The 27862-nt window shown below is 38.7% G+C and overlaps 1 protein-coding gene across 2 annotated transcripts in view; it reads right to left on the minus strand.

Moving 5' to 3' along the window:
• Window positions 1-27862, minus strand: part of SLC16A10 (solute carrier family 16 member 10) — a 124851-nt gene that overhangs the window by 51724 nt on the left and 45265 nt on the right. Inside the window, exon 2 of one of the 2 annotated variants that reach the window (XM_046004443.1) lies at window positions 4897-5004. The exons of the other annotated variant lie outside the window; for it this stretch is intronic. Within the exon in view, the coding sequence (XP_045860399.1) occupies window positions 4897-5004 (108 nt within the window). The remainder of the gene's footprint in view (window positions 1-4896; window positions 5005-27862) is intronic. 2 annotated transcript variants of the gene reach the window in all.

The following is a 27862-nucleotide window of genomic DNA, read 5'->3' on the forward strand; positions in this document are numbered from 1 at the left end:
AAACCCCTCCTAGGCACTTCAGAAACTTCACAATGACAAAGATAAAAGACAAAATTTTGAAAGCAGCAAAAGAAAAAAATGACGTATTATATACATTGACGTATTATATACATTATCATTATATATATTATATATATATATTATATTTATATATATTATATATTATATATATTATATATATATTATACATTATACAATAATTATACATATATTATCATTATATACAATGATACCATTATCAGTTGGTGACTCATGATCAATAATGGAGGACAAAAGACATTGGAACTGTCAAATTCAATGTGCTGAAAGACAAAAAACGATCAACCATGGATTCTATATCCAGCTAAACTATTCTTCAAAAAATGAAAACATAAAAGAAAACAAAATAACATTTTTAGGTAATAAAAACAAAGAATTTGTCACTAGGAGATTTCCCCTACAAGAAATATTAAAGGAAGTGTTTCAGGATGAAGGGAAATGATACCAGCTGGAAACCTGGGTACAAAGGAAGGACTGAAATACACATATACATGCTTTTTCTGCATAATTTCTTTACAAAAACTTATGGGACTGTTTAAAGCAAGTTATAACACTGTATATAGAGATAGTATACTATAACAACAACACTAAGAATGGGGATAAATATTACATACTATTGCAAGTTTCCCATATTCTATCCGAAGCAATTCTGTATTAAGATGCATTTGGGTAGCTTAAAGATGCATATTATAATCCCCAGAGAAGGCATTAAAAAAATAATGCAAAGATACATAGCTAAACAGCCAACAGAAAAATTAAAATAGATTACTAAAATTGTTTGATTAATGCAAAGGAAGGCAGAAGAGAAGGAACAGAAGAACAAAAAACAGATGAGACAAATAGAAAACAAATAGAAAGTGCCAGACCTATATACTACCATATCAATAATTACATTAAATAGAAGTAGACAAAAGACTCTAATCAAATGGCAAAGATGATCTGACTAGATTTTAAAAAACAAGAACCAATTATATCCTGTTTAAAGAGATGCTTTTAGAGACGCCTGAGTGGCTCGGTCAGTTAAAGCGGCGCCTTCAGCTCAGGGCATGATCCCAGAGTCCTGGAATCAAGACCCACATCAGGCTCCCTGCTCAGTGGGGAGCCTGCTTCTCCCTCTCCCTCTGCCTGTTGCTCCCTCTGCTTGTGCTCTCTCTGTCAAATAAATAAATAAAAATCTAAAATAAAATAAAGAGATGCTTTTAAATACAAATACACAAATCAATTGAAAATAAAAAGATGGGGAAAAATTACCCCACGTAAATAACCCTAAAAAGGCTGGAGTGGCTCTACTCATTTTAGACAAAACAGACTAAGAAAAGAAGTATTACTAGAAACAAAGAGGGATAGTTTATAATGATAAAAATGTCAATGCATCAGGAAGATATAACGATAAACTTCTATACACTCAATAACAGAGCTTCAGTAATACAGAAAGCAATAAAATTTGGTCCCTCCTTTACACCATATTTAAAAATTATCTCAAAATAGATAAAACTTAAATGTGAAGCTGAAAACTATGAAACTTCTAGAAGAAAACACTGAAGGAAATCTTTGTGGCCTTGGGTTAGGCAAAGATTTCCTAAATACAATATTAAAAACAATCCATAAAGTAAATGTCATCAAAACTAAAAACTTCTCTTTGAAAGACACTTTTTAAAAAAAAAAGATTTTCTTTATTTATTTGACAAAAAGAGAGAAAGATCACAAGTAGGCAGAGAGGCAGACAGAGGGGGAGGGAGAAGCAGGCTCCCTGATGAGCAGAGAGCCCGATGTGGAGCTTGATCCCAGGACCCAGAGGTCATGACCTGAGCCAAAGGCAGAGGCTTAACCCACTGAGCCACCCAGGTGCCCCAAAAGACACTTTTTAAAAAATTTTATTTATTTGAATTCAATTACCATGTATTATTGGTTTCAGAGGCAGAGGTCAGTGGTTCATCAGTCTTATATAATATCCAGTGCTTATTATATTACACTCCCTCCTTAATGTCCATCATCCAGTTACCCCTCTCCCCAATCCCTCTCCCCTCCAGCAACCCTCTGTTTCCTAGGCTCAAGAGTCTCTTATGGTTTGTCTCCCTCTTTGATTTCATCTTGTTTTATTTTTTCCTCTCTTCCCCTATGATCCTCTGCCTTGTTTCTTAAATTCCACATATGAGATCATATAATAGTTGTCTTTCTTTAATGGACTTATTTCAATTAGCAAAACACCCTCTAGTTCTATCCACATCATTGCAAATGACAAAATTTCTTTTCTTTTCTTTTCTTTTTTTTGATGACTGAGTAGCATTTGATGACCGAATAGCATATACACACATACACATACATACACAAACACATATGCATACATACATACATCTTCTTTACATCTTCTTTATCCATTCATTTGTCAGTGGACTTCTGGACTCTTCCCATAGTTTGGCTATTGTGGACATTGCTGCTATAAACATGGGGTGTGCATCCCTTCAGATCACTACATTTGTATCTTTGGGATAAATACCCTGTAGTGCAGTTTCTGGGTTATGGGTTAGCTCTATCTTCAAACTTTTGAGGAACCTCTATACTGTTTTCTAGAGTGGCTGCACCAACTTGTATTCCCATCAACAGTGTAAGAGGGTTCCCCTTTCTCTGTATCCTTACATCTGTTATTTCCTGACTTGTCAGTTTTAGCCATTCTGACTGGTATGAGGTGGTATCTCATTATTTTGATTTGTGTTTCTCTGATGCTGGGTGATGTTGAACATTTTTTCATGTGTTTGTTCATGTCTTCTGCCCATTTCTTGATTGGATTATTTGCTCTTTGGGTGTTGAGTTTGATAAGTTCTTTGTAGATTTTTGGATACTAGCTCTTTATCTGATATGGAAAGACATTGTTAAGAGGATGAAAAGACAACCCACAAACTGGGCAGAAAGATCTGCAAATTATATATCTAATAAAGAACTTATATTTAGATTATATAAAGAAATCTTAAAACTCAATAAAAAGCATGCAACCCAACTAAAAAATTGGTAAAAGATCTGAAAAAATCACTTGACAAAAAAGATATGTAAATGGAAATATGCATATGAAAAGACATTCAACATCATTAGTCATAAGGGAAATGTAAATTTAAAAAACAATGAAAAAACCACACACATCTATTAGAATGGCTAAAATGATCACTTCTCAGCCGTTTGGCTATAATCAAGGGGAGCAGAATGACAAAAATGAAAAGAACTAATCATACAAGTGCTGGGGAGGACATAGAGCAACTGAAACCATGACACACTCCTACTAGGAATATAAAATTGTTCAATCACTTTGGAAATCAGTTTAGGAATTTTTTTTTAAGTTAAACTACCCCTACCATATGACCCAGCCATTCCACTTCTAGGTATTTACCTAAGAAAAACAAGTATACAAACACTTGCATACAGACATTTATAGCTGATTTCTAATAGTCAAAAACTAGAAAGAATCTAAGTGTTGAGAGATAAGTGACTATAAGGTGCATTCATATAATGGAATACAACCCAGCAACATAAAAAGGAGTGAATTCCTGATAAATACATGACGAATACCAAAATAATCACATTCAATGAGAAAAGATTGAAAAAGTACATAAAGTATGATTCCATTTATACAGAATTCTAAAAAATAAAAATTAATCTCTAGTGACAGGAAGCACATCAGTGTTTACCTGGAGGATGGAAGGAGCTAGAAGAGGGGTTACCAAGGGGCAGAAAAAAACCTTTGAGGTTGATAGTTATGTTCATTAGCTTCACTGTAGTAATGGTTTCACTAGTATATACATATGACAAAACTCATCCAATTACATACTTTAAATATGCAGTTTATTACATATCCATTATACCTCAATAATGCTGATTAAGAAGTGAACCTATATGGAAGATTTCAACAACAGCAAAAAACAGATGTCATAAAAAACAAATACATAAAACTAATAGAACTAGACAAATCCACAATCACAGCTGTATATTTAGCACATCTGTCTCAGTAGCAGAAATAAGAAGACCAAAAAAAATCACTAAAATATAAAAGTCTGAGGACACTACAAACCATTTTAACCTGATACTTATAGAACACTATATCCAACAACAAACGCCAGGAAAAGTGTTAATCGCCAATGAGGGTGGGGTTGAGACAGATGGAAAAGAGAACATTCCTGGAATGTCTCCTAATCCACGGAAAGTGCATGCACAAAATTGTCATTCACTCCTCAGGCAATCCTGTGAGGTATTACCTTCATTTTAAAATGGAGGGGGGGCAGGGTGTGAGATTAGGGGTCCTAGGCACCTTGCCAAGGTTTTATAACTATGGTGGGATTCAAACTAAATATCCAGGTTGGAAACACTAATACGACACACTCACGGTGCCTGGGTGGCTCAGTCGGTTAAGCGTCTGCCTTTGGCTCAGGTCATGATCCCAGGGTCCTGGGACTGAGCCCCTTGTCAGGCTCCCTGCTCTTCCTCTCCCTCTGCCGTTCCTCCTGCTGTGTGTTCTCATGCTCTCTCTCTCAAATAAATAACATCTTTTAAAAAAAATTTTTAAATAAAGACATGCCCAAGAGTCCTTCATTAAAAAACACCCACCATGTACCCACAGCCAGGCATCATGTTTGAAGTTGCTAAAAAGTTATCCCTTCCCGGAGAAGCTCACAATCTAGCTAAATTAAGACAAAATCCAGACCTCAATCAAGATGACACAGTGAATTCACAGTTTCAGGCATCATCCTCTGTTCTAAACACAAAGTAATGATATAAATAGTATATACATTACATAATATATATATACTAATATATTATATACATATATAAATAAATGATACAAAAAAGACCTAGTCATGAGCTATAGACTACCTGCAAAAAGGGATGGGCTAAGTTGGAGTCCAGGTCTGGAAGTCCAGGTCTGGAAGTCCAGGTCTGGAAGCAGGTATTGGCCACTGTTAAGAGGACTGAAAGCACTCCCTGTGAGACAGAAGAAAGCCAAGCTCACTGACAAAGGCCAGAGCTGGAATGCCCCCACACCCTGCATAAAGGAGACAGGGAGGCACAAGTGAGCTGAATGGGAATTAAGCGATTTCTATCCAGATTAAAGATTTAGAATCCTACAAGCCTCTAGGGGAAGGGAGGCTACAGCCTCAGACTCCCCCGTAGGCCTGATACAAGTTCTCAATTGGCTCTCTGGCTGGTCTGCGAGGTTTTTTCGTGTTACTATGGAACAAGAAGCTTAAAAGACCTTGCTGTAAACTGGGAACTTAGGGAGTCTGGTAGAAGACCCATTAGGTAGAGAGGGTAATCAAACAAAACAATATAACTCCCAGCCAGAATGATTCTGTAAACTTAAATTCCAAAAAACTGAAACCAGTCCCATGCTAACAAAAAATGCCAACAAATCACCAATTAGCAAATACAGTCACTCCAGATGAAACTAATTCTGTAAACCAGCGTGACCCCACTCCAAAATGGGTATGCTTAGAACTTTCAAAAAATAAACCAGTATTTTCATTTAAAAAAAAACAAACAAACTATGAAACACACAAAAATAAAACACAGGAAAGTTCATTAAAAAAAGAGTATTAAGGGGCGCCTGGGTGGCTCAGTGGATTAAGCTGCTGCCTTCGGCTCAGGTCATGATCTCAGGGTCCTGGGATCGAGCCCCGCATCGGGCTCTCTGCTCAGTGGGGAGCCTGCTTCCCCCTCTCTCTCTGCCTGCCTCTCTGCCCACTTGTGATCTCTCTCTCTGTCAAATAAATAAATAAAATCTTAAAAAAGAAGAGTATTAATTAGAAATTCTGCATATGAAAAAATAGCCACAGAAATACAAAAATTCAATACACCGAGGAAACTTTATTTCAAATTACAACCTCAATACGAAAATTATTTTTTAAAGATTTTATTTATTTGAGAGTGAGTGAGAGAGAGAGAGAAAATGAGTGAGAGAGAGAGAGAAGGAGCAGGAAGGGGGGCAAAGGGAGAGGGAGAAAGACTCCCTGCTGAGCAGGAAGCCAGACATGGGGCTGGATCCTGGGGCTCCAGGATCATGACTGAGCCTAAGGCAGACATTTAACGAACTGAGCTACCTTGGCACCCTCCCACTGCCCAAAAAATATCTTGAACTCATGAGAGAAAAGTATTTCCAGACACAGGCACAAACCATGAAGAAAAATACAAATAAAATTTACAATTCCTATGCAAAAAAGGACACGAGAACCAAACCAAAAGAGATGAGCCACAGGATGGGAGATCACTGCAGGGCACGTAAGTAGTAAATTATCATCATCTTACATTTATAAAGATAGGTTATAAATCAATAGAAAAAAAGACAATCCAATAGGAAAATGGGCAAAAGAGTTCAGAGGAAATACAAAGAAAAGAAAACGGAATAGCCAACTGACTTTTACAAAGATGCTCATTAGTAATCAGAAAAATGCAAATTAAAATAATAACAGACGATAATTTGGCAACAAATAAGAAGTCTGACCATACCAAGTTTTAGTGAGGCTATTGGAAAATGGGAACTCCTATGCATACTAACATCAATTCTAATAACCATTGTGAATAGCAATTTGGCAACATCTAGGAAAGCCAAGGACATGCATACTCCACATTCTAGCAATTCCACTCCCAGTTATGTACTCCAGAGAAATTTTATACATGTGCATAAGACATGAATAAACATGTTCACTGAAGTGTTGTTTGTAATAGTTAAAAAAAAAAAAGTAACAACCTAAATGTCCATCAGCATTAGAATAAAGAAATGTTGGTGTTAATACCCAATGGCATATAGATTCACACATGTAGTAATAGTATAAAACATGACGGGAATAATAAAAGCAAGTAAAGCAAAGTGATTACCTCTGGGAAGGCATAGATGAAGATTAGAAATGAAGAACGGGTACACAGGTAACTAAAATTGAGTCTAATACTTTACATTTTAAAAAGGAGAAAACATTAGAATTTGAGTGCTGAGTAGTAGCTATATAGAATATGCATTTGTTGTATTATTCTCTACATTTTTCTGTTTGTTTGAAATATTGAATAAAGAAAGATAAAGTTAGTTTTCAGATCCTCAAAATGTTCCTCACAAGTATTCCTCTAGAACACCAGAGGAGATAGAATAACTTTACTAAAAAGAGTTAACACATGGGGCACCTGGTTGGCACAGTGGGTTGAGCAGTCAACTCTTGGGTTTCAGCTCAGGTCATGATCTCTTGGCCCATGTAGGCCTCCGGGCTCAGTGTGGAGTCTGCTTGAGATTCTCTCTCCCTCTCCATCTGTCCCTCCCATCTCTCTCACTAAAATAAATTAAAAAAAAAATTTTTAAAAAGGACTAACATAAGGAAAACAATCTCAAACTCCTTTTATTTGTAAAGCTTATGGTAAATTGACAGACTATTCCGGCAAAATTGAAATCTTCAAAATCCCATATATTCCACTGCTCTGGAATTAAAGCTTTTCCTCACATTATATCATTAGTAGTTCTTTTAAGACATCAAATATATATTTAAGTAAATATTTAAAACATTGAATTAAAAATATATCAAATAACATTAGAAGAGCTATTATCCGAAAGTGATGGAGCCATCACTTCTGTATAGCCATTTCATGGTGCTTACGGATGAGAAGACTTTGGAGGTGGGGGGAGCATTTTAAGTTCACAGGTGCTGGCAGTTAGGAGTGTAGTTCTAACACTTGCTGTGGCATAGATCTGCCTTAAAACTACAGGTAGTTTGAGGTTGTATTTTATGGTTTTGCTGATACTACGGAGCTAACTTGTATTTACAACCCCTGGAACTCCATTCTCAAATAAAAATACCCATGTCTTATCTCAACAGTAAGATTAAAAACTTGAAGCTTCTCTATTTTCTCATTTATTTTTTTAAAGATTTATAGAGAGAAGGAGTAAGGGAGCATGAGTGGGGGAGGGGAGAAGGAAAAGAAGGAGGAGAAGCAGACTCCGCACTCAGCAGTGAGCCCCACACAGGGCTTGATCCCAAGGCCCTGAGATCATGACCTGAGCCAAAACCAAGAGTCAGATGCTCAATCGAATGAGCCACCTAGTCACCTTTGTCTCCTCTAATTTTTTAAAAGTAAGCTTTTTAGAATAGTGTTAGATTTGTAGAAAAATTGTGAAAACAATACAGAGTGCCCATATACTCCACATCCAGTTTCACCTATTATTAATATCTTACATTAGTATGGTACACGTCACAATTAATGCATTGATACATTATTCAGTCTATACAAAGTCCATACTTTATTCCTATTTCATTACTTTTTACCTACTGCCATTTTTCTGTTCCAGGATACCACATTATATTTAGCCATCCTGTCTCCTTAGGCTCCTCCTGACTGACAGCTTGTCTAACTTCTGTTTTTGAAGACCCTGACAGCATCAGGGAGTACTGGTCAGGTATTTTGTAGACTGTCCCTCAACTGGGATTTGTCTGAGATTTTTCTCACGATTAGACTACACGTATGAGTTTTTTTGGAAGGAAGAGCACAGAAGTAAAGTGCCAGTTCATCACATCGTATCAAGAATACATAGTATTGGGCACCTGGGTGGCTCAGCCAGTTAAGCAACTGCCTTCGCCTCAGGTCATGATCCTGGAGTCCAGGGATTGAGTCCTCCATCAGGCTCCCTGCTTCTCCCTCTGACGACGCCCCCTCATGCTTGCGCGCTCACGTGCTCTCTCTCTCTCTCTCATTCTCTCTCAAATAAATAAATAAAATCTTTAAAAAGAGAATGTATATGGGGCGCCCGGGTGGCTCAGTGGGTTAAAGCCTCTGCCTTCGGCTCAGGTCACGATCCTAGGGCCCTGGGATCCAGCCGCTTCGGGCTCTCTGCTCAGCGGGGCGCCTGCTTCCTCCTCTCTGCCTGCCTCTGCCTACTAGTGATCTCTCTCTGTCAAATAAATAAATAAAATCTTTTAAAAAAGAATACATAGTATCACACTATGATTTATCACTTTTGATATTAACCTTGGTCACCTGGATGAGGTAGTATTCGTCAGCTCTCTCCACTGTAAAGTTTACCTTCTTTCCCCCTTTCTCATACTGCATTCTTGGAAGTCACCAAGCACAACCCACACTTTATAAGGGAATTATGCTGTGCTTCCTTGAGGACAAAGTATCTATCTGCATAAATTATTTGGAATTCTCCTGCACAGGAGATTTGTCTATTCTCTCACACTTACTTATTTGCTCAATCATTTATATCAGTATGGACCAGTGGGTTTTTATTTTATACTTTGATTTATAATCCAATACTACCTTATTTATTTTGTTGGCCATGGTGAACTCTTTCAATTGGCTCCTGTAACCCTTTGACATATCCCAAATATTGTGGAGGAGGGTTTTTTTGGTGGATTTTGCTTTGTTTTTTGAGCACTTCCTGGCTTTCAGGTACTGTAAGATGCTCCAGGCTCATCTTATATATCCTAGAAGCAGCCACTTCTGTAAGGAGCCCTGGTTCCTTTTAGAGAATGGTATTAGAAATCAAGGTGCTTTCTGGGTGCTTAGTACGCTTGTTTCCATGCTTCTAGGCCCTCTCAGGTCACAGAGCTAGGTAATGCATGAATGTACATCGACCCCTATATATACACATTTCTAAAAGTACTTCCTGTACATAACCATCCAGATCTATATTAAACTAAACAAATTCATATCAATTCCTACAACCCTAATCCATTATCACATAAATCATCCCAGCCTTCTCCTTTGCTTGTCTGTAACCCTCCACTCCCACAGTGAAAAATCTCAGAATTTCCTGTATGTCACCTCAGAAAGCTACACAAGTAAAAGGAGAAATGAACCTATGCTTTAAGAGGAAATCAATTCTCCAAATAACTATATTTTTCTGTTTGGTAATATCAAGATTCTGTAAATGAAAAACTTTAAAGCGACATTTCACTTTGGATGAACATCCAAATGTTCACGTCCCAAAATTTCAAGGTCAAGGCATACATAAAAACTAGTAACACTTGTACAGACCACTGAGGTAAAATGGACAAGGTTGCTCACGGCTGCAGACAGTGGCTCAGAAACTTGGGACTCGGGAGTGCTGAGGGGCTCAACACGGACACTCCCCTGCAGCCATTCACTTCACTTGGGAAGCGGCTAACTGAAGTAACATGGCTCTAACTACAGAGATTTCCGGAATCGTGTATCATGTACCTCTCAAAAAAAAAAGAAAGAAAGAAAAGAAAAGTAATGAGGTCCAGGGTTAAACAATTCGCAGCATCATACTCAGATCAGCTGCTGGGTCCCCAGGGTTCATCTGTAATTTACAGCTCTCAGGAATTCAAAGTGTAGTATACAGATAGTTGAGTTTGTGGGGTTTTTTCTTTCTACTCTTAACTTAGGTTGACAATTCTAGCTTCTAATGTAAAGTCCTCACTCCAACTTATTGAAACTCACACTAAGAATAACAAACATTTGGGGCGCCTGGGTGGATCCATCAGTTAAGCATCTGACTGTGGCTCAGGTCACGATCTCAGGCTCCGGGGATCAAGCTCCCTGCTGAGCCCCATGCTTCTCTGTCTCCTCCCTGCTTGTGTTCTCCTGCTCTCTCTCTCTTAAATAAAATCTTTAAAAAGAAAAATAATGAATATTTTCTACCCTTGCCATCATTCAAAGTAGAAGATAAAACCCCGCAGCCCACATCCATAAGGCAGTGTGCTAGTCATATAGCTAACTGTGAGTCTGCTTAGGCTTCTCAATCTCCATGAGAGGATGCTGACCTGACAGGCTGCTAGTCTGATCTTGAGAAGGAGATGAATCCAGTGTAATTCAAAATACAACACCCACAGTACAAGTCCTAAACTCCCGGACAGCTCTTGTCAAAAGCCCTGTTGAAAGCAATGGCATTTGAAGATGGGGAAATTGTGCAGTGTATCTCCACGTTACCCTTAGATGAGGCCAGACCTGGAACCTGTGAACTCGGTCAGACCACACTGACCCTGGCAGCACTGCTTTCAGAGTTGTCTCTTGATGTCACAGCCTCAGCTGTCATCAAGAGACACTTAGAGAAACTGCCTGATGAAATCCATTATTACATCCACCATAAAGGTAATGCCAACATTCTTTTCTTAGTCCTCAGCGCTTCCTACAAGAAGCTAAGGGTTAGGAAACCCTTCACTTGCTTGAGTAATAGTAAGTTTTCTCCTCTTTAACCACCTGCATCATGCCTCCCTTTCATTCTGGTTGCCAGGAAGCCTAGAATCGTTTTTGTTATTGCATTATAACAATACCTTTAATGGTTTACGTATTAATTGGGTACTATTTTTCCCCGGTCTTAACCACCCACCATGTATTTTCAATGTTCCTGATTTCTTATTTTCTATTCCTATCTTACCATTTTATTTGTGTAGTGTTCCACGCTTCTGCAAACCACCTCAAATCCTTCATGGAATGAGGTAGCATAAATTAATACACACATAACCCTATTATTGCTATAGTTCTTTAAACCTGGCCATAATGACAGGATTAATGGCCTATGGTGAGCAACTTGGTTAAGAGGAAATTTTTTTTTTACTACATTCTTATAGAAGATATTGAAAAATATTCTCCAAAATACAAAAAAATAAAAATAAAAGTAAACAACCATTCTTTCCCCGAACACCATTTTCTTATAGGCTACTCATGGCATAATTCAAATTCTAGGCCATCAAGAAAAATGCTTTTCTAATTAGATCCCCATCAAACATCCGTTTTCTCTACACCCATTTCTGTGTTATCTCTTCACCACCATGGTGAACTTTTATCTCTTTTTTTGACCACAAGAACTATACAGGTAGTGGTTACACTAAGCTTTAAAATCATACCTAGGAACCATCAGTAGGAACACAAAATATACTCAGGACAAGCATCTTGTCTTTGTAGGGAGAAAGAAAAACTAACATTTAGTGAGCACCTACCATGTGGCCGACAAAATGTGGGGCGCTTTATATACACGACTTGATTCAATCTTTGAAGCAACCCCAGAATATAGACAATATCCCTGTATTACAGTGTCTGAAATGGTCAAAGTTCAGGGATTAAGTGATTTGGCTAAGGGTACTCAGCTATTTAAGTGGAAGCCTCTAGATTTACACCCCAAACTGTCCAGTCTAAAGCTCTGCTCTATCCATTCCTTCACCGCTTGCAAATGACCATACTGCCTGCCTTTGTAAGCTCTCATCTGTGCACCTAAGCTAGGGAACATTTTAAAGCAAGAGAACAAGTTAATAAGCCTTCAACAGGATAATAAGGATCCATAAAATTGCTTATGTGGAAGGACAGGTTAGAACCAGTCTTACCCGACTGGCCTTCAGTGTTCTCTCCGCTCTGCTTCTGCAGCACTTACCGTTGGGGCCACTCACTGCCCCCGACCCAGGGTTCTTCACCCTGTGCATTGACTTTACACACACACACACACACACACACACATGATTTTGTCTCACCAAGTCTCAATTCCTTTTTTTTATTTTTAAGATTTTTTTATTTATCTATTTGACAGAGAGAGAGAACACAAGTAGGCAGAGAAGCAGGCAGGGGCGGGAAGCAGGCTCCCCATCGAGCAGAGAACCTGATGCAGAGCTCAATCCCAGGTCCCTGAGATCATGACCCAAGCCGAAGGCAGAGGCTTAATCCACTGAGCCACCCAGGCGCCCCTCCAAGTTTCAATTTCTTTTTTTTTTTTTTAAGATTTTATTTATTTATTTGACAGAGAGAGATCACAAGTAGGCAGAGAGGCAAGCAGAGAGAGTGAGAGGGAAGCAGGCTCCCTGCCCTGAGATCATGACCTGAGCCGAAGGCAGTGGCCCAAACCACTGAGCCACCCAGGCGCCCCTCCAAGTTTCAATTTCTTAAACGCCGCCACCATACATTACATATGCTTTCCCCCTTCCATTCTCCATATTATTATAGTAGGTAATCAAAAAGGTATCAAATGAATGAATAGAAACGTCCAATCCTTGAGAAGGAAGTTCCTGCTGGATATATAACGTTAGATCACTCTGCCTTTCTCTAGGAAGACTGCATCTACCTCCTTTGTCCGTCGTAAGATGTACCTCCCTTACTGCAGCAGCATGACTTCTGAAAAGCCAGAAGACAGTTCCTTCATGTACAGCTAAAACTACTTACAGCATAGCATCAACAATTTCTATATTTCCTTACTTCTCCCACAATGAAATAGTCCTGATTCATTAAGGTGTCTCGAATTTCTCAGTATAACCTATTCTCCTATAAGATTCACAGAACTAAGTCCTATGTAACTTAGAATTTTTTTTAAGTTATCTCTAATAAAATGTGGAAAAGAGCATAATTAAGGTAAGGGCCAAGACATGAAAGGAAACCTAAGTTCCATCAATCAGATTTGTATGTGACACATTCATTCATTAAATATTTATCAAAGGCCTGTAGAGCATATACTGTTGCTGTTTTAGGTGCTGAGCAGATGGAGCAGTGAATTAAACAGCTACAAATGCCTGCCCTCACGGAGCTGCCCTTCCACTGGGGGACAAAAAGCTAGGGAGAATGGCTGGTATCTGGCTGGCAAAATCAAGACTTGAAATCAGTATCAAGAGAAGACTGAAAGCGGGTGCCTAGGTGGCTCAGTGGGTTGGGCTTCTGCCTTCGGCTCAGGTCATGATCTCAGGGTCCTGGAATCAAGTCCCACATCGGGCTTTCTGCTTGGCAGGGAGCCTGCTTCCTCTTCTCTGTCTCTGCCTGCCTCTCTGCCTGCTTGTGATCTCTCTGTGTGTCAAATAAATAAGTAAATCTTTAAAAAAAAAAAAGAGAGAGAGAGAGAAGACTGAAATCAACAAAATCAAATTTAATGGAGAAAAATATATATAGTGTTTTACAGGAAATTAAATGGACAAATATGAATGAGAGGGGGTTATACAGCTTTATTCATGCAATAAATATGTATCGAGTCACAGACTCTTCTGGGTACTGGGAATCTCAAGTCCCTAATCTCAAGAAGCTCATAATCAAGAGAAACAGACAGACAGACAAGGAAAGAGCAGTATACAGCATGGTAACTGACCAGGTATAAACCATATATTGGCACCACTTAGAAGGGGCACCCACCCCAGATGGGAAAGAGCTGTCAGATACTCTTTCTTTAGGGTAACACCCAAACCATCTTAAAGGATGAACAAACAGGGCTTCACCAGGCAAGGTCTGGGGGAAAAGAGGCAGAAACATTCCATATGGAGGGAACAGCATGTACAAAATTAATGTCTATATTAATAGATATGATATTGTGGTTGTGAAAAGGTACCACCAGAATCATAGTACAGGTGTGTCTGTTGTTCTAAGAAATACAGAGTTCATAATTAGATGTTAAGTAGTCATCATTAACAAGTGTTAACCTGGGAATTACAAGATCAAATGGTATTCTAGAAACTCCACGCTGCGAACCGTTCAGAGAGCGGACTCTTCAGGGGGAGAGTGGGAGGGAGGGAGCTGCAGGCTGCTACAAGTGGCAAACGACAGTGGTCTGAACTCAGAAGCAGCAGGGAACCCAAAGGGACAGATTGGATGTGGGTGGTGGAATCAACAGAACTTAGCCTGATTGGTTATAAAATAAATAAATAAATAAAAGGGAATAGCAATCAGGTTGACTCTTAAGAGATCTGGCTAGGCGACAAAGTGAAGGGGAGGCAGAGGCAGAGTCTAAGAATAGGGAAAATGAATGGTTTTGGAGAGTGTAGGGAAAAGGGAAGATGAGTTTATTGGAAAATGCCAGCAACTTCTCAATATGCCTGAATGTAAGGCACGTTTCTTCTTCCAAAACTGTTTCTCAGGAATAACTGAAATCATTGCTTAATATTAAAGGAATAGTTGCTTTGCACTGAATCCTCTTTCAAAAGTTTCCATACCTGGGGCGCTTTCTCAATCTCTGTATTTTGTGTTGTTTTTTTTTAAGATTTTATTTATTTATTTGTCAGACAGAGATCACAAGTAGGCAGAGAAGCAGGCAGAGAGAGAGGAGGAAGCAGGCTCCCCGTGAAGCAGAGAGCCCGATGTGGGGCTTGATTCCAGGACCCTGAAACCATGACCTGAGCTGAAGGCAGAGGCTTTAAACCACTGAGCCACCCAGGCGCCCCATCAATCTCTGTATTTTGAACAAATTATTTTTAGGGAAGGTACAAATAAGCCTCAGACCACCTAAACCACTACCTACTGTTGTTGGTTTCGGATAATACTAGAGATCACCTGATGGATGGGATTGGTAAAACAAAACAAAAAAATTTAACATATTTATGTATTTTCCTGGGAGCATACCTACATGTTATCAGTTTCAAAAAGCAACACAGTGAGTAAGCACTTCTGTTGCGGAGATCACAAATATGCACCCACAGGACAAAACATCTGTCCTAATAATGCACCAGTAGAGACTTGCCACAAGGAACTTTCCTGGTTCCCTAGCCTTTTGTTTCCATTCCGGGACTTCCCAGCAGAGACAAGGCCTGTCTCCACCCCCTCAGCAACTACTCCTGGGGAAGATGCCTTTGGTGGGAGGAACTGAAGATGCCCAGTCAGCCCCTTCTGAGCCTCAATGCTTAATAGTGGCCTGTCCTCAAGAGGTCCAAATTTTCTAATCATCCATGATATAAGCTTACAAAGCAAAGCCTGCAGGAGAGATTTACAGCCCACCTGGAACTGCCACACCAGCCCTGTCCTTTAAATGCAGAGGGAGGTATCAGGCGGACAGAGATCATAATGATACTGATGATGATGACAGCTGGAATTTACTTAAAACCCATGTGCCAGACACTCTACATGTTTCACATATAGTCAGTCATTTAATAGCCACAGCAATCCCATGAGGTAGGTTACTCCTGAGAACACAGAGATATGGAGATTTAAAAACCTGCTAAAAATCACACAAATCTATTGGGAGGTCAGGCTGGTACTTGAGCTGAAAGCCCTCAGTCTTAACCACTAGGCTATACTGACTTTGAAATAATCTAACCACAAATTGTAATATTAAGAGGATGAGAAAAACAGTAGTATGAATCATATCTTCATCCTCCATAGAAGGAAGTCTGCAGATAAGTTTGAAAAGTCAAAATACAGCCATACTCTATAGAATTTTTTTTTTTTTTAACCACAAGAAACTGTTAAGCAAGTTGAAAGCAGTGCCTTTGGAAAACAGTAACCAGGGTGAGGGGGAGTGGGTTAGGGCAATGCTACTTTTTATTAGGACTTAGAGAAGTCTTACACTCTCTACATATGTAACTAATAACCATAACTATATTTTAGAAAATTGATACCAAAGTCTGTTAGAATTAATCAGGGTACATATCCAGTCTGCTTTTAAAAATCATATGACCCCATTATGATAGAATAACTTAGTTAAACTACAGCAGACATTCTAAACTGAGAAGATACCACCGGGAATAGGAACGTCACAATGGTGATAGGGCCTGGCTCAAGATTTCACAACTCTGATCCAAATTCCTAGGAAAAGATGAAATCTGCGTGTGGGTCGGATATCAAAGAAAAGGGTAGATTCCCTAAGCCCAGTCAAAACACAGCTGTCCTGATGGGGGAGTTGAAGGGGTAACAAGAAACAGTCTTGTGCTAGCGGGTGCCTGGGTGGCTCAGTCAGTTAAGGGTCTGCCTTTGGCTCATATCATGATTCCCCTGTTCAGCCCACACCCACATTGGGCTCCCTGCTCAGTGGGGAGCCTACTTCTCCCTCTGCCTCTCCCTCTGTTCCCCTGCTCATGTTCTCTCTCTCTCTGAAATAAATAAATTAAATTAAATTAAAAAGAAATAGCCTTATGTTTGGATACTGGTTTCATTGGAGCTAAAAACCTACTCCAGTTACTAACTTGCCAGAACAGCTAACCCTGGAAAACATATAAGACAACTATCCTTCCTTTAACAAGAAGAATATCTGCAACGTGAAGGGGAAATGGAAGGTTAAAGTCATTGCCATAAAGCAAACCAAAGAACAGTCCTGACCAGGAATAGTGTCAGTTCTGCAAAGGAAGATAAATATCAGGCCAGCATAGAGGAAGATAATTATTTCAAAAAAGTCCCTTGTGAGAACTGGGAGAATTTGAAATTATAAAGCTTTATCCTGCTATTTAATACTTAATAGTATTAAGCAACATGTGTTGTTTTAAAAGGTAAAAAGGAATATTAGACCCCACAGAACTGAGTAACAAAGGTCATTCTAGACAGCTACAATATCTCCATTCCCTTCAAACGGGAAGACCGACCTGTTTACTCCTTTCAAAGGGGTTTACCTGAGTACAAGTAATTTAGATAGGTCTAGGATAAACTCTAAGGTAAAATTTCCAGTTAATCTCAAACCATCACCCCTTTGGTAGCCCAGAACTTTGTATACATTTCCTATAGAGTTTTGTGCTAAAATAACATTTATTAATGCTTACTATGTGCCAGGAACCTGCCTTATATGCATAACTCATTTAATCCTTACAACAAACCGGACTGAAGCACTCTTACTATACTTGTATAAAGGGGGAAACTGAGGCAAAGAATGGTTAAACAACTTGCCCAAGGCAAGATACAGAGTGGAGGAAGAAGACCCAGACAGTCTGGAGGCCATGTTCTTAGCCACTACACACTATCCAACAAGAGTCCAGTTTTTGTAAAGGGCTACAGCCAACCTTTTGGAGAAACACAAAGGACCTCCTCCTAAAATTGTCAGGTACAAATAAGTCTTGATATTCTAAGAAAGCATCAGCCTACACAAGTTTGTACCTAACAGATGGATTTCTGTCTTGATGAATCAAATGCCTCCTTGCCCTGCCCTAAGTATCAACCAAACAAAGATGCTCTGATAAGAACATTCCTAGCCACAGGTAATCCTGCCAGGGTGTTATTTATTACTGAATGGCAGGAAATTATGAGAGAAGTTAAATTGCCAAGATAAACCAGAAACTGCATATATGGCTGGGTTGCAAGCCAGGGCTCTCACCCACATTCCTCCCTGACTGGAGTTAGGACCTAGATCATTTTTTATTTTTATTTTTTATTTTTTAAATTAACATATAATGTACTATTTGTTTCAGGGGTACAAGTCTGTGATTCATCAGTCTTACACAATTCACAGCGCTCACCATGGCACATACCCTCCCCAGTGGCCATTAGCCAGCCACCCCCCCCACCCCTCTCCCCTCAGTTTGTTTCCTGAGATTAAGAGTCTCTTATGGTTTGTCTCCTTCTCTGGTTTCATCTTTCTTTTTTTCCTCTCTTCCTCCCTCCATGATCCTCTGCCTTGTTTCGCAAATTCCACGTATCAGTGAGATCACATGATAACTGTCTCTCTCTGATTGAATTATTTCGCTTAGCATAATGCCCTTTAGTTTCATCAATGTCGGTCGTTGCAAATGGCAAGATTTCTTTTTTTTGATGGCTGCATAATATTCCTGTGTGTGTGTGTGTGTGTGTGTGTGTGTGTGTGTGTGTACTTGTGTGCCTTCTTTATCCATTCATCTGTCATTGGACATTTAGGCTCTTTCCACAGTTTGGCTATTGTGGACACTGCTGCTATAAATATTGGGGTGCACATGCTCCTTCAGATCACATTTATATCTTTGAGGTAAATACTTCACAGTGCAATTCTTGGTTGTAGGGCAGCTCTATTGTCAACTTTTTGAGGAACCTCCACACTGTTTTCCAGAGCAGCTACACCAGCTTGCATTCCCACCAACAGTGTAGGACGGTTCCCCTTTCTCTGCATCCTCACCAACACCTATCATTTCCTGACTTGTTAATTTTAGCCATTCTGACTGGTGTGAGGTGGTATCTCAATGTGGTTTTGGTTTGTACTTCCCTGATGCTGAGTGATGTGGAGCACTTTTTCATGTGTCTGTTGTCCGTTTGGATGTCTTCTTTGCAGAAAAATGTCTGTTCAGTCTTCTATTTCTTTTTTTTTTTTAAGATTTTTATTTATTTATTTGACAGACAGAGATCACAAGTAGGCAGAGAGGCAGGCAGAGAGAGAGAGGAAGGGAAGAGCGCCCCCCTGAGCAGAGAGCCTGATGCAGGCTTGATCCCAGGACCCTGGGATAGTGACCTGAGCCAAAGGCAGAGGCTTTAACCCACTGAGTCACCCAGGTGCCCCTCTTCTGTCCATTTCTTGATTGGATTATTTGTTCTTTAGGTATTGAGTTAGATAAGTTCTTTATAGATTTCCAAAACTAGTCCTTTATCTGATAAGTCTTTGCAAAGATCTTCTCCTATTCTTCAGTTGTCTTTTGGTTTTGTTGACTGTTTCCTTTGCTGTGCAAAGTTTATCTTGATAAAGTCCCAATAGTTCATTTTTGCCCTTGCTTCCCTTGCCTTTGGCAATTTGTCTAGGAAGAAGTTGCTGCCGCTGAGGTCAAAAAGGCTGCTGCCTGTGTTCTCCTCAGGGATTTTGAAGGATGCCTGTCTCACACTGAGGTCTTTCATCCATTTTGAATCTATCTTTGTGTGTGGTGTAAGGAAATGGTCCAGTTTCGTTCTTCTGCACATGGCTGTCTAATTTTTCCAACACCATTTGTTGAAGAGACTGCCTAAATTCCATTGCACATTCTCTCCTGCTTTGTCAAAGATTAGCTGACCACAGAGCTGAAGGTCCATTTCTGGGCTCTCTATTCTGTTCCATTGATCTATGTGTCTGTTTTTGTGCCAGTACCATACTGTCTTGATGATGACAGCTTTGTAATAGAGATTGAAGTCCGGAATTGTGACACCACCAGCTTTGCTTTTCTTTTTCAACATTCTTCTGGCTATTTGGGGTCTTTTTTTGGTCACAAACAAATTTTAGGATTATTTGTTCCATTCTGTGAAAAAAGATGGCATTTTCATAGGGATTGCATTAAATATGTAGATTGCTCTAGGTAGCATAGACAATTTCACAATATTTGTTCTTCCAATTCATGAGCATGGAACATTTTCCATTTCTTTGTGTTTTCCTCAATTTATTTCATGAGTATTCTATAGTTTTCTGAGTACAGATTCTTTGCCTCTTTGGTTAGATTTATTCCTAGGTATTGTATGGTTTGGGGTGCAATTGTAAATGGGCTTTCTTCTGTCTTTTTGTTGCTGTACAGAAATGCAACTGATTTCTGTGCATGGATTTTACATCCTGCCACTTTACTGAATTCCTGTATGAGTTCTAGAAGTTTTGGGGTGAAGTCTTTTGGGTTTTCCCCAGAAAGTATCATATCATCTGCAAAGAATGAGAATTTGACAACTTCTTTACTGATTTGGATGCCTTTTCTTTTTGTTGACTGATTGCTGAGGCTAGGATTTCTAGTACTATGTTGAACAGCAGTGGTGATAGTGGCCATCCCTGCCGTGTTCCTGACCTTAGGGGGAAAGCGCTATTTCCCCCATTGAAAATGATATTCGCTGTGAGGTTTTCATAGATGTTTTTGATGACATTGAGGTATGTACCTTCTATCCCTAAACCGTGAAGAGTTTTGATCAAGAAAGGATGTTGTATTTTGTCAAATGCTTTTTCTGCATCTATTGAGAATATCATATGGTTCTTGATCTTTATTTCTTTTAAAGATTTATTTATTTACTTATTTGACAGAGAGTAGTCACAAGTAGGAAGTGAGGCAAACAGAGGGGGAGGGGAAATCAGGCTTCCTGCTGAGCAGAGCTCAACACAGGGCTCAATCCCAGGACCCTGAGATCATGACCTGAGCCGAAGGCAGAGGCTTAACTCACGAGTCAGCCAGGAGCCACTCTTTTATTAATGTAGTGTATCATATTGATTTGCGGATGTTGAACCAACCTTGCAGTCCAGGAATAAATCCCACTTGGGTCATGGTGAATGATCCTTTTAATGTACTGTCGAATCCTATTCATTAGTATTTTGATGAGAATTTTTGCATCCATGCTCATCAGGGATACTGGTCTGTACTTCTTTTTGATGGGGTCTTTGTCTGGTTTTGGGATCAAGGTACTGCTAGCCTCATAAAATGAGTTTGAAAGTTTTCCTTCCATTTCTATTTTTTAGAACAGTTTCAGAATAGGTATTAATTCTTCCTTAAGTATTTGGCAGAATTCCCCTGGGAAGCCAGTTGGCCCTGGGCTCTTGTTTGCTGGCAGTTTTTTGATTACTGCTTCAATTTCCTTGCTGGTTATGGGTCTGTTCAGGTTTTCTATTTCTTCCTGGTTCAGTTTTGGTAGTTTATATGTAACTAGGAGTGCATCTATTTCTTCCAGATTGCCTAATTTGTTGGCATATAGTTGTTCATAATATGTTACTTTAATTGTTTTTATTTCTTTGATGTTGGCTGTGATCTCTCCTCTTTCATTCATGATTTTATTTATTTGGGTCCTTTCTCTTTTCTTTTTGATAAGCCTAGCCAGGGGTTTATCAATTTTATTAATTCTTTCAAAGAATCAGCTCCTAGTTTCATTGATCTGCTCTACTGTTCTTTTGATTTCTATTTCATTGATTTCTGCTCTGATCTTTATTATTTCTCTTCTCCCGCTGCGTTCAGGTTTTATCTGCTGTTCTTTCTCTAGCTCCTTTAGATGCAAGGTTAGGTTGTATCCTTGAGACCTTTCTTGTTTCTTAATAAAGGCTTCTTCTGCTATATACTTTCCTCTTTCTTAATAAAGGCTTCTTCTGCTATATACTTTCCTCTTAGGACCACCTTTGCGGCATCCCAATGATTTTTAACAGTTGTGTTTTTATTTTCATTTGTTTCCATGAATTTTTTTTTTTCTCCTTTAGCTTCCTGGTTGACCCATTTATTCTTTAGTAGGATGTTCCTTAGCCTCCATGTATTTGAGTTCTTTCCAACTTTTCTTTTGTGATTAAGTTCAAGTTTAAAAACACTGTGGTCCAAAAACATGCACAGAATGATCCCAATCTTTTGGGACTGGTTGAGACCTGATTTGTGACCCAGGACATGATCTATTTTGGAGAATGTTCCACGTGCACTAGAGAAGAATGTGTATTCTGTTGCTTTGGGATGGAATGCTCTGAATATATCTGTGATGTCCAGCTGGTCCAGTGTGTCATTAAAAACCCTTATTTCCTTGTTGATCTTTTGCTCAGATGCTCTATCCATTTCAGTGAGGGGGGTGTTAAAGTCCCCTCCTATTATTTTATTATTGTTGATGTGTTTCTTTGATTTTGTTATTAATTGGTTTATATAATTGGCTTCTCCCATGTTAAGGGCACAGGTATTTAAAATTGTTAGACCTTCTTTTTGGACTGACCCTTTGAGTATGATACAGTGTCCTTCCTCATCTCTTATTATAGTCTTTGGCTTAAAAATATAATTTATATGATATAAGGATTGCCACTCCAGCTTTCTTTTGATGTCCATTAGTGTGGTAAATGGTTTTCCACCCTCTCACTTTAAATCTGGAGGTGTCTTTGGGTCTAAAATTAGTTTATTGCAGATAGCATATCGATGGGTCTTTTTTTTTTTTTAACCAATCTTATACCTTGTGTCTTTTGATTGGGGCATTTAGCCCATTTACGTTCAGGGTAACTACTGAAAGATATGAATTTAGTGCCATTGTATTGCCTGTAAAGTGACTGTTACTGTATATTGCCTCTGTTCCTTTCTGGTCTATGTTACTTTTGGGCTCTCTCTTTGCTTTGAGGACCCCTTTCAATATTTCTTGTAGGGCTCATTTGGTAATGGCAAATTCTTTTAGTTTCTGTTTGTCCTAGAAGGACCTAGATCATCTTTTATATGAAGAATTGATAAAGACAAGTAGAATCGGTGATGAGAAAAAAAAAATACTTAAAAGGATACCAAGACTACTCATCCTTTGCTCTGTTCTACTGTGTTTAGAAGTTCTGATCTTTCCATAGCAAGAGGAAAGATTGGTCTTAGCTAAGTCAAACTATCTCTGCCATTCTGCTTAATCTTAAAATCAAATTTAAGTAATAAACATCTACTGAAAGTAAAAGAGTGAAAAGATAGACTAATGATCAAGTAAGGCCTAAAGAAGGGTAGGATATGATCAGAAGCAGTCCGCTAGAGCCCCACAGGAGGGACCCCTGTCTAGACCTCTGCAGATCACAGATGCACATGCTCATACAAATCTCATTAAAGAACACATGGACACTCAGTACTGACACAGTGAGACTTCTAACTCTGAACATGTGCTCTTGTTCAGGCCTCAGAGAAGCACATCTCCATATCTGTTTCCTATGTCCACAAAAGAGGCTCTCATCTAAATACCATGAAGTTTTAGCTGTGCCACTGCAAAGCACTTAGGTAAGAAAAAAAAATTGACTTATAGAATCCTTCTTCTAAGAGAACATGATTGAAATGAATTCTTGCACAATGAAGTTTAGTACCAACTAGAGCTAGATATTCATTTTCTTGCTTTTCTTCCTATTCCAATTCATGGTTCTGGTGGTACTCACTAATTAGCATGATATTCAAAGCCATTACACATGGAGAAAAACATTTTGCAGCATTAAACATTTCATATTACTCTTACATACATACATATGTTATTGGACCTAAAACAAGTGAAACATGACACTGATTGTTTATATTGGGAATTAATAGACTCTAAATGTTTAGAACAATTTTGATTTTACAAAACTATTTAATAAGACTTATTAAATTTCAAAAATACATCAAATTCAGGGGCACCTGGGTACCTCAGTCAGTTAAGCATCTGACTTCGGCTCGGGTCATGGTCACAGGGTCCTGGAATTGGGCCCGGTATTGAGCTCCCAACTTAGCGGGGAGTCTGCTTGACCCTCTGTCTCTCCCTGTGCCCCTCCCACTTGTCACATAAAATCTTTTTTAAAAACTCAAATTCAGCTATAAATACTTTGTATTTAAAATTAAAATTCAAATATTTTCTGTATTTTGCCCTTTGATTTTTCTCATGTAGCTATTTTTTTTTCTCATGTAGCTATTTTAATGAGATCTAATTCACATACCATACAATTTGACGTTTTAAAATATGCAAGTCAGTGGTCTTTGTAAATTCACAAACTTGTGCAATCATCATTATCTAATTACAGAACATTTTCTTCACCCTAAAAAGGAACTCTGTACCCATTAGTAGTTACTCCTATTCCCCCCTCCATCCAGCTCCTGTCTACTTAAACTACCTATTCTGGACATTTTATATAAATGGAAGTACAAAATGTGTTTCCATTTTATGTCCAGCTTCTTTCATTTAGTAGGTTTTCAAAGTTCATCCTCATAACAGGTATGAGTACTTTGTTCCCTTTTGTGGCTAAGTAATATTCTATTTATGGATATACCATACTTGGTTCATCCATTCATTTGTTGATGGACATTTGGGTTCTTGCTACTTTTTGGTTATTATGAATAAAAGCTATGCTGAATGTTTGTACACAAGGTTCTCCATTCACATAGCTTTTCAATTCTCCTGGGTAGAAATTGCTGTGTCATACAGTAACTTACAGAAGAACTGGCAGACTGTTTTCAAAGTGGCTACCTCATTTTAAATTCTCACCAGTGATGTATGAAGGCTCTAATTTTTCCACAACTTTTCCAACATTTGTTATTATTCATATTTTTATTATAGTTAGCCTAGTAAGAATGAAATGGTATTTCATTGTGATTTCTATTTGTATGTCCCTAATGCCTGGTGATGTTGAGCATCTTTTTGTATCACTGGCCACCTTTAGATCTTTTTGGAGAAATCCCCATTCAAATCCATTGCCCTTTTTTTTTTTTATATTTTTTTATAAACATATAATGTATTTTTATCCCCAGGGGTACAGGTCTGTGAATCGCCAGGTTTACACACTTCACAGCACTCACCATAGCACATACCCTCCCCAATGTCCATAACCCCACTCCCCTCTACCCACTCCCCTCCCCCAAGCAACACTCAGTTTTTTGTGTGAGATTAAGAGTCACTTATGGTTTGTCTCCCTCCCAATCCCATCTTTTATTTATTTATTCTTCTCCTACCTCCCTAACCTCCCCCTTGTTGCATCTCCACTTCCTCATATCAGGGAGATCATATGATAGTTGTCTTTCTCCGATTGACTTATTTCACTAAGCATGAAAGCCTCTAGTTCCATACATGTCATTGCAAATGGCAAGATTTCATTTCTTTTGATGGCTGCATAGTATTCCATTGTGTATATATACCACATCTTCTTTATCCATTCATCTGTTGATGGACATCTAGGTTCTTTCCATAGTTTGGCTATTGTAGACATTGCTGCTATAAACATTCAGGTGCATGTGCCCCTTCAGATCACTACGTTTGTATCTTTAGGGTAAATACCCAGTAGTGCAATTGCTGGGTAATAGGGTAGTTCTATTTTCAACATTTTGAGGAACCTCCATGCTGTTTTCCAGAGTGGTTACACCAGCTTGCATTCCCACCAACAGTGTAGGAGGGTTCCCTTTTCTCCACATCCTCGCCAGCATCTGTCATTTCCTGACTTGTTAATTTTAGCCATTCTGACCGGTGTGAGGTGGTATCTCATTGTGGTTTTGATTTGTATTTCCCTGATGCCGAGTGATGTGGAGCACTTTTTCATGTGTCTGTTGGCCATCTGGATGTCTTCTTTCCATTGCCCATTTTAAAATTGATTCCTTTTTATTGTTGAGGTGTAAGAGTTCTTTATATAATCTGGACATTAGTCCTCTAAGATATATGACTTACAAAACATTTCCTCCCATTCTGTGAGTTTTCTTTTCACCCTCTTGATAGTGTCCTTTGAAAAAGAAGTTTTTAAATTTTGATGAAAAAATTCCATTTTTTCTTTTCTTGCTTGTGCTTCAGATGTCGTTCCTAAGAAATCACTGCCTAATTTGAGGTCATGAAGATAGATACCTATGCTTTTTTCAGAGTTTTAAAATTTTGGCTATTATATTTAGGACTTTGATCCATTTTTTAAAGATCTTATTGATTTAGGGGGCGCCTGGGTGGCTCAGTGGTTTAAGCCGCTGCCTTTGGCTCAGGTCATGATCTCAGGGTCCTGGGATCGAGTCCCACGTCAGGCTCTCTGCTCTGAAGGGAGCCTGCTTCCCTCTTACTCTCTCTGCCTGCCTCTCTGCCTACTTGTGATCTCTCTCTGTCAAATAAATAAATAAAATCTTAAAAAAAAAGATCTTATTGATTTATTTTTGAGAGAAACAGAACAAGTGGGAGGGACAGAGGGAGAAGCAGATGCCCCACTTAGTAGGCAGCCCGATGCACGACTTGATCCCACGTCCACGGGATCATGATCTGAGCCAAAGGCAGATGCTCATCTGATTGAATCACCCAGGTGCTCCTTTGATCCATTTGTATTAAGTTTTGTATATAATGTGACGTAAAGATTCAACATCATTCTTCCTCATGTGGCTATCCAGTTGTTCCAACATCTTTAGTTAAAAAGACTATTCTATCTTAGCTTGCCTTTTTTTTGGCTTGATTTTTTTAATCTCAATTTTTCATATTTAGGAAAAAATAATTTTTTATAGTTTCACTTAAACTGCATATAAAGGGCTCAGTGAGAAGCTTTGGCAGGTGTATACACCATTGTTACAATCAAGATAATGAATATTTCTATTCCTCTAAAAATTTCCTCATACCCAACTGCAATTCCTCACTCCTGCCCCTTCCCAAACAACTGTTGATTCATTTTCTGTCACTGTAGTTTGCATTTTCTAGATTTTTCCATAAATGGAATCACACAATATGTATTTTGTTTCTTACTTTTACATTTACTTTAATTTGCATCTTTGTTGCAAAGCATTCAAATATCATGGTTCAAATACAATTACCTTATTTTTTAATCCTTAAATCATTATTGTGACTACATCTTGTTACTAATACATCAAAATGTCTTGATTACATTACCATTCTTTTTTCTTAAAATAAAAGCAAATAATTTTTTTTCAAGATTTTATTTATTTGACAGAGATAGAGACAGCAAGAGAAGGAATACAAGCAGGGAGAGTGGGAGAGGGAGAAATAGGCTTCCCACTGAGCAGGGAGCCTGATGTGGGGCTTGATCCCAGGACCCTTTGGATCATGACCTGAGCTGAAGGCAGACGCTTAATGACTGAGCCACCCAAGCGCCCCAAGGCAAATAATTTTATAGTATTAATTTGTGAATATATTCTACTTAGTAAAATTTATTACTCAACCAAACATTACAAGCCAATCAAAAGAATACAATGATAGATGAAATAATGACTGAATTCAGTCATCGTTGATATTTTGTCAACATTCAGTTAAAACCATAAGTTTACATATTTCCTAATTTTGTTACTAGGAAGCTTTATTTTCAAGGTACAGAGAATATTTTAACAGTTTTTAGACATAGAGTTTGTAGGACTCCATTTGTACCTCTGGGCTGGCAATGTTCTGTTTCTTCATAAGGTGTTCATAATTGTCTTTTATAGGGCTGTTTACACCATTCTAAATATAGGTTATATTTCACAGAGAAAGAAAGAGGAAAAGGAAAAGGAAACAGCATCGCAGAAGGTCACAATATGTGTGACCCTGGTGGACAGTGTAAATCTGACTAACTTGGTATAAAGTATGGGTGAAGTGGAGTCATTTTGCTCACTTTGCTCCTATATGAATTCAGCTTTTGGAGGATTTGAGTCAAGCCATTCAACTCTCCAGGATCCTCGCTCCCTCAGGCAACTAAGGACCTTCTAGATACATTACTTCCAATATGGTCAAAAGAACTGGGAAGGAATCAAGAGGAAGGAACATCCAAATGACACTCCAATAGGCCAGACGTAGGGCCAAGGGCTGTCCATACATATGTTATTTAATCCTCACAGCAACTATGCCAGACAGGGAGTACTGACTCCATTTCACTGGCAGGAAAACTGAGGCTTGCAAAGATCAAGTAACTCTCCAAAAGGCC

This window comes from Meles meles, chromosome 5 (assembly GCF_922984935.1).
Source record: "Meles meles chromosome 5, mMelMel3.1 paternal haplotype, whole genome shotgun sequence".
Lineage (NCBI taxonomy): Eukaryota > Metazoa > Chordata > Mammalia > Carnivora > Mustelidae > Meles > Meles meles.